Here is a 15,652-nt window from a genome sequence, read left to right as displayed (position 1 = left end):
AAGCGTGCTCCGTTTACTTATTTCTGTTGCTTCACTTTTCCCAGTCCTGTATTTCAAGGCTGTATGCGGAGGGGCGTCTGGAGAGTTTAAGGATTTAAGGGTAAATGTATTTGCAAGAAGCGATTTGATTGATTGATTTATCTATTTATTTAAGGCGTCTGCACTATACATCTGCTGTTTGTACCATATCTACCTTACCTAATGCAAGACAAGATGCAGAGAGGAAGCACAACGAAATGAGCTTGTTCTATGTTTTAGACTAAATGAGTGGAGATGACAATTCTCGTTTGAATAATGTAAAAGGGCTCAATGCAACGCATCTTCGTGTTTTTTTAGAGAAAAATCGCAGACTTGACTTTGCAATAGTAATAAAATTAGATAGAATGTCTGTCGTTCATCTTTGGCGGAACCGAGCATGTCGCGATAGTTTCACGCTGCTAAGTCAGAAAAATCACCGAATTCTGCTATGCGGTTATACTCCCATGGCGCCGCGTCAAGTTTGACACACAGCGCCCCGCAGTGTGGCTCACCCCTCGCACACTCTCACTTTTACCTTTGACCTTGACCTTTAACTTGACTGTGGTTCAGCATCTGGGATACACACGGCAATGCTGGAAACACATGGAAACACACGGCGAAACCTGGCTTTATCTACAGCGTAGTGAATCGAAGTTATCGCATCAAAACCAACTGGCTGGAATTCAGAAGATGCCATGTGACAAACCTTACGTTAGCAGTATTGCTTGCACATGTACATTTCTCTATTGCATTAATTGCCTTCGTATCGCGTCTCTGATTTTGATTTAAGCGTGCGAATAGATGGAGGAGGGCGGAGCTCCTGGTGATTTATGAGAGGAAGGTGACGGGTAGCCGAGTGAGGGAGGGGGGAGGTGATAATGCCGCCAGTACAACCTCCGAGCTATGGATGGTGAACGACACGTCAGGATGGTGGAGGATTCACATGCCGCCACTTCGAGAGAGTGGCGCTTGTACTGCTGGCGCAGCAAATTGGATGACCATGATAGAAGATTAGAGATTTTGCTAATTCAACTTTGCGTCTGTGTGCAGCTTATAGATACCTAGACACTTTGGACTCATTCTGTTAAATAGTTTTTGAACGTAATTTCGTTTCACATATTTTTAACAATGCGATATGACACAATGTTTCCGTCAGACCTTTTATCGGCAGGTTTTCTTGTTTGTTTTTTTTTTCTTTTTTGCTATTCATTTTCAGAAACCTACCCCATTGTTTTTTATGGCAGTCTTAATTATTATGAGCGCAGGACAAACTTTAGAAGCAAAATCTTGACACGCATCGGAAGCTTAGGCCATTTCTATCAATACGTGAATAACAGTATCTAAAATATCCCACAGCTGCCCCACAATTTAAAGAGTTCGCATGATCCTGGACTTGTGCTATAGTGCTCTACTTGAGCTAAGCAGGCTATAATGGGTTATTCAGCTTGCACTGTGAAATACTTGCAATTACTTCCTTGCTGTGGGTAGTGTCGTCGTCAAAAAATGTGTAGGTTAGCCTCACCGTTTCTCATGCCATCAGGACAACTGCTGTCACCCAGAGGAGGGTAGCGATTGCACAGGCAATGTCACACCTGTTACCATTGCATCCAGCGATAGCTGGCGGCCGCAGTGCCACCGGCCTGCAGAAAGACGACTTCCGGCAAGCCTATGGAATCCTGACTACTTTTGACAAAGACGGCACACTATTAACTCACTCACTCGCTCACTCACTCACTCACTCACTCACTCACTCACTCACTCACTCACTCACTCACTCACTCACTCACTCACTCACTCACTCACTCACTCACTCACTCACTCACTCACTCACTCACTCACTCACTCACTCACTCACTCACTCACTCACTCACTCACTCACTCACTCACTCACTCACTCACTCACTCACTCACTCACTCACTTATTGCCTTGCTATGGAGGTTTGTAGAATGGACCCGAGAAAACAACATGAAAACAAAAACACCAAGATTAAAGAATCTAGAGCATGCTGGTTTTTTACGTGTCCCAGTTGTTACGCCTCGACTGACTTAATTCGGCTGTGCTTGGCCGGCACTTGGCACCAAAAGTATGTCGAAATAGGATCACGTATTCTAGTCGCAAAGTACATAGTCCTTGGCCGCAGTGCGTACCGCTGCGGAGGAGTTGCCAGTGTATAATCACGGCAGAAGCAACAAACAGCACTGCTAAAGCTGTAAGAGAATCCATGCGGTGGCGTCGCCAGTACATGACCACGACAGAAGCAGCAAACAAAACTATTAAATCTTTAAGAGAATCGATTTCAAGTTGAACAAAAAAAGGTGCTGCCACGCACACGCGATGACCTTGGAGTGTTTGCGCGGAAGTATCTAAATCAGGCGTCTCGAGCTCCCCTTCCTTGGAGCGTGCGAGAGAGACGTCGTGATACAGGCCCTCCACACACTCACCAATAAATGCATCGAAAGCTCAGCGCGTGAGTGCGCCAATTATGGGCGAATCAGGTTGCTCACGCTTTCGACTACGTATTTTGCGCAGCAACTGACGTGGGCTTGAAGAGCTCTCGCGGAAGCCTTGACTTAATATTGTACCTTGAAGACGCCCCCCCCCCCCCCCCGTATATAGTATGGTATGGTATGGTATGATATAGGGCGGGGGGGGGGGGGTATGGTATGGGGTACGGTATGATACGGTATGGTATGGGGTATAGGTGTGGGTATGGTATGGTATGGTATGGTATGGTATGGTATGGTATGGTATGGTGTCGTATGATATGGTATGTATTATTATTAATATATTGTGCAGTATGCTTTCTATGAATGTTTTCAGTGCCTCTTTAATTATTGTGACTAATTTTGCAAAAACTGTACGCTCGTTGTTGATGCCGTGCCTAGTCCTAGAAGTCTCCTGTTGACTGACAGGCCCGAGTCTGCATGTTTGTTAATGTGTTGTAGCAATAAGCTAATATTATTATTATTATTATTATTATTATTATTATTATTATTATTATTATTATTATTATTATTATTATTATTATTATTATTATTATTATTATTATTATTATTATTATTATTATTATTATAAAGGGCATGATCATATTATGGTGCCCAAACGAAAAAAACCTCTAGATAACAACCTCCGCAGTAAAACCCTAGTCTAGTTAGATGGTATTCCTGTAGCTCTATTTAGAAAGGGGAGGCGAGGAATAACTCTGAAGATGCTATTTTTACCACACAGTAACTAACCCACATCTCTAGAAAATTATTTAATGCGTCGGGTCAAGGTTAACAGAAGGACGTCTTGAGCTAAGAGCAAACACATTTGAACAGTCGAGGATCGACATAAGAGCATACACATAATTTGACTGTTCACAACATACAGCGAAACTACCACGTGGGCACAATGTGCACAGGCGGCCACATTTCCGCCCTTCTTGCGCTGTTTCGGTAAAGATAAATGCTGATAAAGGGTACCGAACGATAACTAGTTTCCTGGCATCTTTTGGTCTGCCTTCTTTTTTATTTTTTTGCTATTCCGTTTCAGCATACCCAATGGTATAAAGATATTTTCATGTCTCTTTTTCTTAATTAAACCAACGGTTGTTAACAATGAAACCGAGTCACCGGATTAAATTTTGCTTTCTTGGAGTGCGTATAAAAACAATTACAAGGTACAGGGGCTATGAATAGTCGATGTGAATGTATGCTGTTGCGTGCAATTTACTTGACGCATTTGTATGCATCAATTATGGCTGCAGGCCAACTATATAATAGGTATTTTATCTATATATTATCTTATTACAGTCGGTCAGTGTGTGAATTACCGAAAAGTCAACTGCGCCCGACAAATGCGGGCTGCGCGCTCAAATTATGTCCGGTCTGCCCAACCATGCAAAACACTGGAACACAAAATGAAAATGTCGGCGCTGGAACGCCGGGCGCAGCCGCTGACTCAACTTCTACATTTTCCATTGCAATGCACATGACCCGAAACATGATCATTATCCAGTAAACGTCAGGCTGAAAAAAAAAGTAAGTGTCTACGATCGATCTGATTTTCCATCATTTTGTAACTTTTAGTAATCAATCAATCAATCAATCAATTCTTCAGCATTAACCTTAATGGTGTTGAGGGGAACACTAAAAAAAAGCCAGAAGACGGTTTGACGAGGGATCTGCCTCCTTTACACGTTGTAGCGGTTACAGCTGTGAAACAAAAAAAAAATGAAATGAATACATTCCAAAGTTTGGTTGGTTGGCTGGTTGGTTGGTTGGTTGGTCGGTCGGTCGGTCGGTCGGTCGGTCGGTCGGTCGGTCGGTCGGTCGGTCGGTCGGTCGGTCGGTCGGTCGGGTCGGTCGGTCGGTCGGTCGGTCGGTTGGTCGGTCGGTCGGTCGGTCGGTCGGTCGGTCGGTCGGTCGGTCGGTCGGTCGGTTGGTTGGATGGTTGGTTGGTTGGTCGGTCGGTCGGTCGGTCGGTCTGTCGGTCGGTTGGTCGGTCGGTCGGTCGGTCGGTCGGTCGGTCGGTCGGTCGGTCGGTCGGTCGGTCGGTCGGTCGGTCGGTCGGTCGGTCGGTCGGTCGGTCGGTTGGTTGGTTGGTTGGTTGGTTGGTTGGTTGGACAACTTTTATTTCCATCGGAAATGGGCGCCCTCTTCTCTGCCCCCGGCACGGATGCCGGGGAAGACGGGGAGTCGTGCGCCCGAGGTTAACTTCGCCTGATGACGTCGTCACCAGTCGTGACGTCATGACCATTATGATGTCACTTCTGGTTATTAGACAAGACCGGTTGGGCCGTCATGATAACGTCATGTATGGCCATGATGTCATAGCTGGTGACATCACCATGTGATGACGTCATATCCCGTCATTGTCACTTTAGTCATGCGCAATGACTAATTAGTACTAGTTAGTGACTGGTTATTCATTAGTACTGCGGCGCCGCCAGCTGTGGCTGCTGCTAAGTAACGGCTCAACGTCAGTGTAGCGAGAGTTACCCAACACCTTGTAGCACTTTCAGAGTGCAAACCTAAATATAAAATAATGTATGAATATCTACATATAAATAGACAATATAAAATAAAGCAAAAAAAAACAATATTATTTGCTCAAACTCTAACCGCTTAATGAACGATGAGTTAGCACACACTATTTAAGCATTTGGGGCACCAGAATTCGAAGCATTTGACTACCACAGTTAGTGTGGAAACGAGGTACAAACCAGTCGTCATTAGATCGTGCAGTGTAATATTTTGTCTATATAGAACAGTTTATATTATGCATATTTAACATCAGTGAAGGCATAGTGAGGGCAGCAATAAAGTCTGCCTGAAACAGTGCATCATCCTCCATGCTTTCTGGGGTCGCTGACCTCAAGCGATGACAGCATTATGTATACGCAATACGTACAAATGTGAGTGCTTACATAGTTGTTTACTTACTACCATTCTAATTCATATATCTATAGACCAACACCGTGTTTGCAAACAAAGGGGGCACTCGCGGCGCCGCAGCAGACTGGGGGTGAAAAATAGCGTTAGCGTCCATAGGAATACATGGAATCGAAATATTTTAAAGCAGTTTTCTCATTTCACGGGGCACCTGTGATGTCGTTATTTGGTACAAAGCAACTATCACCATACTAGAACAGATAGTCAAAATATGAAATCTCATTGCCGTGGCGAAGTATTTTAGAATACCGCGAAACATGTGGGGGTGCGAGTTGGGAGTGCGACCTGTAGAAATACATGTAAACACAACTTACCGGAACATTTTTCTCATTTCGCAGAGCATCAAAAGTGGTGGCCGGTCGTTAAACGTTGACTAGCGTTTTGAAGACGTGTGTGATAAAGTATGGTGAACATTACAGAGGCAGTCTACTTTTAAAACTCCCCGAATCACCTGTGTTATAAATCCATGATACCACCAAAAGGCAAGCTGGGTGTAGCGAATCGCGCAGTTTTGCTTAGTCTGATATGCTGCCGCATAGGGTAAATAAGCTTAATAATACTGTCGCTCCAGTGATATATCCTAGACAGAATTACATTTAAAAAGCAGTTGTAAAACGCCATACGACAATATGGACCGAACAAGATTCGCGCATTGCAGCAGACGACAGCGCAGCTGGCGATACCCACCGCGGCCGCCTCCAGCTCCGTAGCGTCTGCTAGCGACAGCGCCGGTGGTGCATGGTCGTCTGCAACTGTGCGCGGTCAGTTTATCGTGCTGTGAACGGTCCCGCAAGTCGTCAGACTAGCATTACTTGATAGAGAATGTAGTGTGTCATGAAACATGACGTCGGGGCGTCGTACAAGACGTTCACCAAAAAATGAGAAGGGTTCAACGCTGCTGAACCAAGCAAAATGTTGCGGTAAGTTGTGTTTACATGTATTTCTATAGGTCGTCCTCTCAACTCGCACCCTCATACGTTTCGCGGTGTTTTAAAGATTTTAACGAGACAGCGGTAAAGGCCTTTTCACCGAAAATCCAAAGTCGGTGTCCGGCGCTGGTGTTGGCGTTGGGAGTGAAAATCCACGAGCATAGCACTGGTAGGCGGTAGCTGGCAGCTTACATGGCCGAGCACTAACTGAACGTACGGCTGCCTGACGTTACGTTTGGCAGGAGCTGCCAACTCAGGCCTCTCCTTTCATATATGGGAGGGTGATGCCGGAATCAGCCTGCCAGATCACGTTACCCCTAGGACACACTGGTGTATTCATAAGGCTTGGTTTAAGAGGGGCTTTATATGTTGGCTGGTAGCCTGCGCTATCTCGTCATTCCCTTAAAGACGAAGCTAAAGTGTCCCACATAATTTTTTGGAGGGGGCAAACTCTTTGTCATAAAGTTGGCCTAAAGGTTTAATTGTTTCTTGTTTTCTTATTCTTTCTTTTTAATGCGAGCGAGATTCTTAGGCTTGTGAGAAAAGTTGATTAGTTAATATTGACTTACAGTAGGCGAAATGAAAAAAGAATAGTACCTGATGTTTTAAATAATTTCTAACGATATGGGCACTCTTGTGCCAGCTGGCTCAAGGATGCAGCTGGCACAGGACCCGGTTAACTGGATATATATGGGAGAGGCCTTATATACTGCAGCGGGTATAGTCAGGCTGATTATGAACATTCGCTTGATTTAATTTTATAAAAACACTTTAAGTTCTCCATTTATTTATTTGTCCCTCTTAGCAGGGGCACTCTGTATACTGAAGTTAGCGTGTGCAATTAAATGAGAAATCAAAATAGCGTTGCGCAGCCCGCACAGCCGAAAGCACAATAGGATTAAACAAATATAAAATAAAAGATATGGGGGGCAAAAGAAAGTTTTGCATTGCAGAAAAGAGAAAAAACAATAAAAAACTGAAGAAAAAAGAAAAACTTTGATCCTGCACACATGACCGCGAAACTACCCTATGACATGAAGCTTAGAAAACCTGTGCAAGCCCTTTAAATTCGCGCCGTTGCCATCCTCTTCCGCGTGAGGCTGGGCGTCAAGAATGCGAGAATTTCGAATATTCTCTACATCTCACTGGTATCCTACGGCCATCAGAAGTACTCAGTACGACGGCTGAAAGCTGTTTGCACGAGTCCAACTATGCAGCGCGCAGGAAGCGTGGACTACTATATCAGTATTAGGCACTGATCCAAGGTGGGGTCCCAAGGCGATCTAACCCCTCCTGCTTTCTTTCTTGGTCTAGGAACATCTCTTGTTGGGAATGTTCCTCTAGCCCCTTTCCGCCCCTTTTTCTCGTCTACTCAGTACAGGAAGTTTCTTTGGGCCCCTCTCGAAATAAATTGCCGACTGCGTGCCTGATCAGCATAAACTTGTACACGAGCACCATCTCACGGCGCTGCTTGGTTTTCTGTCAGTTACAAATGATATCTTTGTCAGTTTCGCGGTGCTCGATACCAGGCGCCGAAAGACGACGCTTGCTCTTATATGCGTAGTACGCCTCAGGAAAATGGACGATAATTGGTGAGTAGCTAACGTATTTGAATAATTATACCTAAATTTCATTCACTCACAGTGGCGGAAAAGGACTAGCAAATCAACCATCAAGAGGGGGGGGGGGGGGGGGGGCACCGCTTTTGCCTTGGAGGGTGTGTAGGGAAATCACTGCATTCAAAGGGGAGAAAATATTATCGAAAGTGGAGAAAGATTGTGCATGAATGCATTAGGAACCTTTGCGTGGGCGCAGAAGCTTTTATCTAGGGGAAGTGGAGGGTGTTGCCGACAAGGAAGCGGAAGTGCGTGGGACGGCCTTATCCGCCTGCATTTTTTCCGGCGCAACACGAGTATACATAGTGACCTTGGCGCGTACGGCTCTCGTATTTCACGCTCCGCTCGGCCTGTAGATTTGGAGGTCTTATTATGCGCGCAATCATGCTTTTTCCTCCTAAATCCTATTATTAATCAGTTTTTTTTTATTGATACTGCAAGCTCTCGCTTGAGGGTCGATACAAGGAGGGCATAACGATTCATAACATATTAAAATGACGCCAAGTTGTCAAGTTGTACGCTCTCTATACAAAACACCAATTCGTAATCGCTTATTCTCTACACACCTCATAAAGAAAGTCCTTTCAGACAGGGCTTCGCACATAAGCCGACGCGACAGTTTTCGCCTTTGTGGCACTCTTATAGCTCTAATGCATTAAAATAGAAATGTAGAGCTCGGTGTGGCGAGGGGGCTGCTCAAGTAGACCCTTCAGTGGTGCTTCATAAATGGGCAGGAAAGTTTTCTAGTTCTAAGCAATTGCTGTTGAAGGTGCGCTAAAATGAAAGTCTGTTTCATTAAATAAAACAAAAATGTGCGTCTATCAAAAGCTGCAACTAAAAAAAACTGAATGACCTGCAGAGTGCAGCCTTCGCATTGCTAACGTCGTCACGTGCGAAGTTCGACAACCAGTGCCTTCTCGAGTACCCGTTGGTTTTCCTGTAGATACAAAGTTGGCCTTACTCGATGCTATAGGTTGAAAAAAAAAAAAAAAAGGTTTTTGACACCACCTTGGGCAAACCAAAACTCGTTAGCCACTGCACCCCTTGACGAAAGCTTACATTGAGCCACTAGCCGCCTGTGGTAGTTTTGAAGCCTAGCTGGTAAATGAAAAGAAGGAAAAGTCGCCGCCAAATGACAGTTGCAATTTGATTGGCCTGAGCCGGATGCAGCAAGGTCCCCACGTGGGGCCGACTTCAGGGCTCCCGGATAGAAAAATGAAAATGCATCAAGAGACAAGGGTAGATGTGCGGGCTATTCGGTTGTCCATGCTTGATTAAAACAGCACAATTAAGGTACATGAACGAAGACAGAAGAGACAGGGGAGACGGCTCTGTGAGTGTCCTCTACTGTCGTCGTCGACATCCCTTAGACAATTTTAATTAAGCATCAAGAGAGCTTGGCTTGCGGAGGCAGGCTACGCGGTTTAACGGTCCTGCCTGGGTTTCCTTTCTACCATGCGCTGCAGCGTTTATTTGCAACAAGGCAGGGCTCCTGACGTCATCAATTCAAGTGAAGTTGGAAAGAAAGCTATTGATGTTATGTGTTTCAGGCTTAGTTTTGCGCTCCGGCTGTTTAAGCTCTGACAGTGTTCTTATAAGCCAATTCGACGTCTGTATGTACGAGAACAGCAGGTCATGAAACAAAAGCACGCATTACAGCGAGAACACCAAATCAATAAAATTAAGGGAGATATATGCCGCAACTTTCAACACGTCAGACAAACAGGAGCGGAAGTGTTTTCTCTACATGAAACAGCGTCGTGGACTCGTGGCCACAGATGACGCGTAGCACGCATCCTGTTTTAAAGTTCTCCTTTGCGATGTTTCTTCTCTCTCGCTTCATGCCCCGCCACTTGTGGCTTTCACGTATCTGGTGATGTATGGCACTGGACCGACGACACGCGCGTTCGGAAAAGCAGCTCTGTTCCTCCGCCCGCACAACGTGGAGGGAGACCGTTTGGAAGACGTCTCAACGCACTCGGTCATAATTCAAAACCGGCTCGGCCTACGGGACCCGCACAGCTCTCGGTATATATCATGATCAGATTGCCGACCGCTAGACCCGGGACCCTATATAGAGACCTTGTCAGCAAGAAGCGGCAACCAATTGTTATATTCAGCACAGCAGCCAAGTGGCGCGCCACAAAATGATCAGCTTTGCAGTAGCCTTTGGAGTGGTCGCCCTTCTATTTTGTTCATCAGTCGGTAAGAGCAAGCCTTTCGTCGGGCGTGACTTATTTGTACTGAATCCGAATGAAGCATGTCCAGGCTGAATGACACTATAGGAAACGTTTTCACTTAAAGATCCGGGGTGGAATTGGGAAAAAGAAGATAACTACACAATATGAGAGAGGCGCAAACAAAGATCCAGTGGTGCCTGAGTTCGCAAGTCCAGCCAGCGTTTCCTTTTCTTCGTCTGTGCACAGCGATCATCACAGAAGGAGGGCGTGGGGTTAAATATGCTTTTCCTTCTGAAGAAGAAAGGCCAGGGAGGGGGAGGGAGGAGGGTCGGGGAGAAAGAAGCAGGGCAAGGAGTGAAAGGATGTTTCCTTTGGTATCCCTCCAGATTCAGAAATTCATAGCTTAGGAAACATTTTCTCACTCCCTGCCGTGCTTCTTTCTCCCCGCCTCCACTCCTCCTTCCCTCTAAAGCCCCTCTAAGGTATGGAGGGGCTTTACATCCCTCCTCCCTGGCTTTTCTTCTTCAGAAGCAAAAACGTATTTAAACCACCGCCAGTGAAGATCGATCTGCACAGACGAAACGTTGGCTCGGCTTGCGAACTCAGGCTCCCTCTCAGCCCAACGTTTACTAGATCCCTCAACCCTTGTTCAGTGCTTTTTCACTTGAAATCACCATGAGTTTTACTTCCGTCTTTACTGTTTCTTTATGTGCTCATTTCTTTCCTGACTCCTCGACAACTTCTGCCACTGGCCTCAGCTATAAGACAAAATGGGTGAGCCACTGACTATGACTAGATACAGAGAGTAATCAGCTTGTACTGCAGACTGATGTCTTCATCGTCCATACTTGCTTCCCTTCAGTATCCATTATTTTCCTTTTCCATCCCATAGTAGAGTCCCTGCTGCATTTTAACGCTATTCCTTTCTTTCTTTCTTTCTTTCTTTCTTTCTTTCTTTCCTTCTTTCTTTCTTTCTTTCTTTCTTTCTTTCTTTCTTTCTTTCTTTCTTTCTTTCTTTCTTTCTTTCTTTCTTTCTTTCTTTCTTTTTGCTTGGTTAAATACTTTATTTGACTTTTTTTCGTATTTGCGCTACCAGTGTACAGTGACAGACTAGAGTTATCTTAGACCAACCTCTTTGCCTTTCCTATCACAAAGTTTCGTCTCTCAGGAAAGGGAACAGTTCTTGCGACTGTTCTCACTTTACAAGAATGCTGAATTGGGCGAGTTGGTGCGTTTGCATTTGAGGAAGCGTAGCGCAAAGAAGACAAGGACAAAATAAGGGAAACACACACGAGCGCTATAAGCGCTCGTGTGTGTATCCCTTATTTTGTCCCTGTCTTCTTTGCGCTACGCTTCCTAAAATGTTCTCGTTTTAGTATTCCAGATGCTTCAAATAACCGGCCACTATTCTTTAAAAAAAATATAGGCTTTCTGAGACATGAAGACTGATTATGGGGCACAAATGTATACCAGTGTTAACGGACATCAGAAACGGGGGATATGATGTTGCCCAGTAAGTTAACTTTATAACTATCTCAGTTAGACGCCTACTTTTTATTACTTATTTGTAGCGGGTAGTTAGTAATAGCCATATCAGTTTTTAAAATTTCGAAAACGCGGTTGCCCTCGGGGCTATGGTTTAACTAAGTTTGTCCATATCTCGCACCAAAATCTGCGCGTTTTTGAAATACCTGCACTCTAAGCAAGCACTACCCCCAGTGCTGTCAATCAATGGCCCATGTTCCACGTCACCTCTATCCCGCGTGGGCTGGAGAGCAAGCAGCAGCGAGCACCGCAGCACAGGCAGGAAAGAGGAAGTTGGTTTGGTTTGGTTTGTGGGGTTTTACGTCCCAAAGCGACTCAGGCTATGAGAGACGCCGTAGTGGAGGACTCCGGAAATTTCGACCACCTAGTGGCTGGACATTTGCGCCTGCGTGCATAATTCTTTGCTGAGTAATTTTGTTTTCGCGTGAAACATTTGGCCTAAATCTTGTTCTTAGTAAGTAAACTGTTGCTTTTCTTTTTTTGTTCCCTCTCTTTAAGGTGCCGCACCGAGGTCACATAAGGTACGTATGCGCCGAGGAGGAACCCTACTGCAGCATCTAAACGGCCACTCTGGTCCGCAGCTAAATAAGCTAAATGACGGTCCTCTCAACATCTAGTCAGCAGGGTCAGCTGTTGTTGTCGCTGACCTTACAAGAAACGGCGCATATATACCTACACTGGGGATCGGCTTTGTTGCCCTTGTATATAATGTCGCGTACCCACAGAAGTGTCGGCCGCGATAGGTGGCGACTACCTTTGTCTTTTTCTTAAAGGATTGGATGCAGAAGTAATCAGGTATACGAAAAAAAGAGTCAAATTGAGCTCAAGAACAAAGGTGGACATGGGCCACATGAACTTGGCCATGTAAGAAAGATAGACACGAAAAACAAAAATAATGTAGACGTTTTGATACAACAAAAAAATTGAATGACTGAGCATACATTTCTGTTGCTATATGTCCAAACGTAGACGTACGCGCCAATGAATGGGATGAACACGGAAGACAGATGAAATCCAAATTTCTTAATTGGACATTCCATCAGCCGCCTCCTGGCGGAGCGGCGACAGAAGAGAAGAGAAATGAAGGGGTCTACGGTTTCAGGTTTGGGCACAGCATAATCTCAATGGGGAGATCGCGATACCAAGCACATAGAGGCAAATGTTTAGCTGCAACACAGGGCAACGTTGGTCGCGTAAAAGGATCTCAAGCTTGCATGTTATCCAAACTTCACAGCATCAAGGAAACGAAATGTTGCAAATAACCTTAAGTAATAAAAGCTGAGGGGGCAAATTCTCGCATAAGTGTATATAGATGCCGTATAATGTACGCATTAGTCGGAAACAGATCAACGATTGGACCACTCAGCGATGCCTTCGGTGAAGATTCAGCAACCTCATTCAAATGTAGGACCGCGTCTGCTTGCAGGAAACACTGATTGCATCTCTGGAGGAATCAAGAACTTGAACATGCGTGATGTCTGCCACTCAGTAGCTGCGGATAGAGAGGAACAGAATGATAATGAGTCCGCAATTATTATTATCGCACAATAAATGTTATCCGACTTAACCAGGGCAAAATAATTTGCTAGAAACCTAGGCAAACAAATAAGGATGATACCTTGAAGACAGAAGGACTTCACTGAAAAAAATTAACCACGGGACTGAGAAAAAAATCCCACACCATCTCTATGTCATTAGGTGGTCTTGAAACATATTGTTTAACAGTTAATTTAGCGTTACGGGTAAATATATCAACGGTAGTTTGGAGAAGTGAGTTGTGGCCTCACACCGGGAAAATTTCGGACATCCCGACATTCGAACCTTCCGTCTATAACTGAGCAAAACATATCTCGCAAGCGTCAAAACGAGACCAGCCAGCAAAGAAAAATTACTCAGGCTGACAATGAAAAATTGATTGGGACATACGTTTCTCGGAATCGCATAACTTAAAAAATGGTGGAGCCTCCAGAACGCGAAATCTTCCCGCTAAATATGGAACCCTCGATTCCGTTTCGATTGTTGGCCACATATTTTGTGATTCCTAAACAGGAAAGCAGTGCCTTGATCTCGCTCTTAAGAGCAGGAGGGGACACGATCCCTGCGCCGGTGCTCCAGGTAACAAGACACAGCCGAATTCCAAGCTTGAAATATGTACGTTTTATAAATCACAATATATAGTGTCTTCGCATGCGGGAGGGGAGGGGAGGGGGGGGGGGGGGGGGCTACTCGGACTTTGAAGCATGCCGACTACCCGCGCTCCTTTCACAGCCACCCGCCGATCTATATGTACCCGTCAACAGTAAGAGGAACCGTACGTAATTCCGGGGTACTTGATGGGGCATACTTGTAAAATTGCGAGACTGCATGAACTGTCCATATGAGTGTGCGGCTTCTGATCAATGTGCCGCGCTTCTTTCTGTTCTAGCTTACCTGATTAAATTGACGACATCAATTACCTCACTCTCCCTTTTAGTTGTACCCGTACTCTCTTCTTCCTCTTCATACTCAATTAGTGGCTCTGGTGACTTCTAGTCAGCATATAAGGGTAGGCAGGGCAAATTTGTTATGCGCCCGTACACCCGCAGGAATTGTTCTCGAGCCGCGACGACGGAGGTGGCTCTGGAGGTGGAGGCGGCATCCCCGGCATCCCTGGCTTCCCCGGCATTGACCAGCTGACCACATTCCTACCGGGCGGCACGCTGCCCGGAGGAGCCACAGTGCCGGACTTCGTGTCGGCCTTGAGCAGCTGGATGACTGTGCCTCCAAATGTGCCCTCGCTTCCTCCCGGGTTGCCTACCACTTTCCCGCCTGGGTTCCCAACCAGCATACCGACCGGATTTCCAAACATCAACGACATAATCAACGCGATCCCTGGCATCCCGTGACCTGTATTCCGGAGGCTATGGGGAGCGCCCCACAGGGACGGTCCTCTGATAATAAAGAGCAATTTGTTGTCCATTTTTCGAGCGCTTTTGTATGGTGAGAAAGTAGATAACTGTGAGATCAGAACATTTGATGCATATGTTGTGAACGCAAGCCACTACTCTACCCACGGTCATCTGTACATTGAATGTGTGGAATACAGCATAAAACGAAATTGAACTAAAGACTTGCCCCGCCGGGGTGGTGCAGTGGTAATACGCCCGACTACTGTCCAGAGTTCCCGGGTTCGAACCCGACCACGGCGGCTGCGTTTCGATGGAGGCGAAACGTAAGTGGCGTCCGTGTGCTGTGCGATGTCAACGCACGTTAAAGATCTCCAGGTGGTCGAAATTACTCTGTAGCCCTCCACTACGGCTCCTCTTTCTCTCTTTCCACTTTAACTCCCACCTTCCTCCCTTCCCTTACGGCGCTGTTCAGGTGTCCACAGAGCAAGTGTGACAGTTACTGCGCCTTCCCCTTCCTGTGAACCAATTATTATTATTATTAAAGACCCATTTACACCTGCGAGTCACGAAAGGCGTGCGGCCCGCTGTTGCATGAGCTGCTGAGCTCGACCGATGTTCACACTTGTAAAGGCGACCCGCGGGTCACTTTTCCGAATTACTCTCGTTCGGAAAAGTGCCCCGCCGGGGTGGTACAGTGGTAAGACGCCCGACTACTGTGCCGGAGTTCCCGGGTTCGAACCCGACCGCGGCGGCTGCGTTTCGATGGAGGCGAAACGAAGTGGCGTCCGTGTGCTGTGCGATGTCAGCGCACGTTAAAGATCCCCAGGTGGTCGAAATTACTCCGTAGCCCTCCACTACGGCCCCCCCCCCCTCTTTCTCTCTTTCCACTTTCATTCCCACCCTCCTCCCTTCCCTTACGGCGCGGTTCGGGTGTCCACAGAGCAAGTGTGACAGTTACTGCGCCTTTCCCTTCCTGTGAACCAAGTATTATTACTCTCGTTCGGAACGAGGCTTTTCTATCTTGAGTGTTCGTTAGAAAC

At 46.0% G+C, this 15,652-nt stretch overlaps 1 protein-coding gene across 1 annotated transcript; it reads left to right on the top strand.

Annotated features, from left to right (window-relative positions):
* Nucleotides 1-10,949: 10,949 nt before the first annotated feature.
* Nucleotides 10,950-14,639, top strand: LOC146208217 (uncharacterized). The gene is made up of 3 exons (XM_084578255.1): nucleotides 10,950-10,953; nucleotides 12,223-12,245; nucleotides 14,310-14,639. The coding sequence occupies exons 1-3, from the start codon at nucleotides 10,950-10,952 to the stop codon at nucleotides 14,607-14,609; spliced, it is 327 nt and encodes a 108-aa protein (XP_084434381.1). The 3' UTR covers nucleotides 14,610-14,639.
* Nucleotides 14,640-15,652: the final 1,013 nt, after the last annotated feature.

Source organism: Amblyomma maculatum, chromosome 1, assembly GCF_055883805.1.
Source record: "Amblyomma maculatum isolate TAMU_Amacu chromosome 1, ASM5588380v1, whole genome shotgun sequence".
NCBI lineage: Eukaryota > Metazoa > Arthropoda > Arachnida > Ixodida > Ixodidae > Amblyomma > Amblyomma maculatum.
The sequence above is the reverse complement of the archived record's forward strand: the minus strand, read 5'-3'. Positions and strand labels throughout refer to the sequence as shown.

Excerpts from the sequence above, each read along its gene's own strand:
- LOC146208217 (XM_084578255.1), top strand. Across the intron at positions 12,246-14,309 it reads CCGCACCGAGGTCACATAAG|GAATTGTTCTCGAGCCGCGA; the intron begins GTACGTATGCGC and ends GTACACCCGCAG.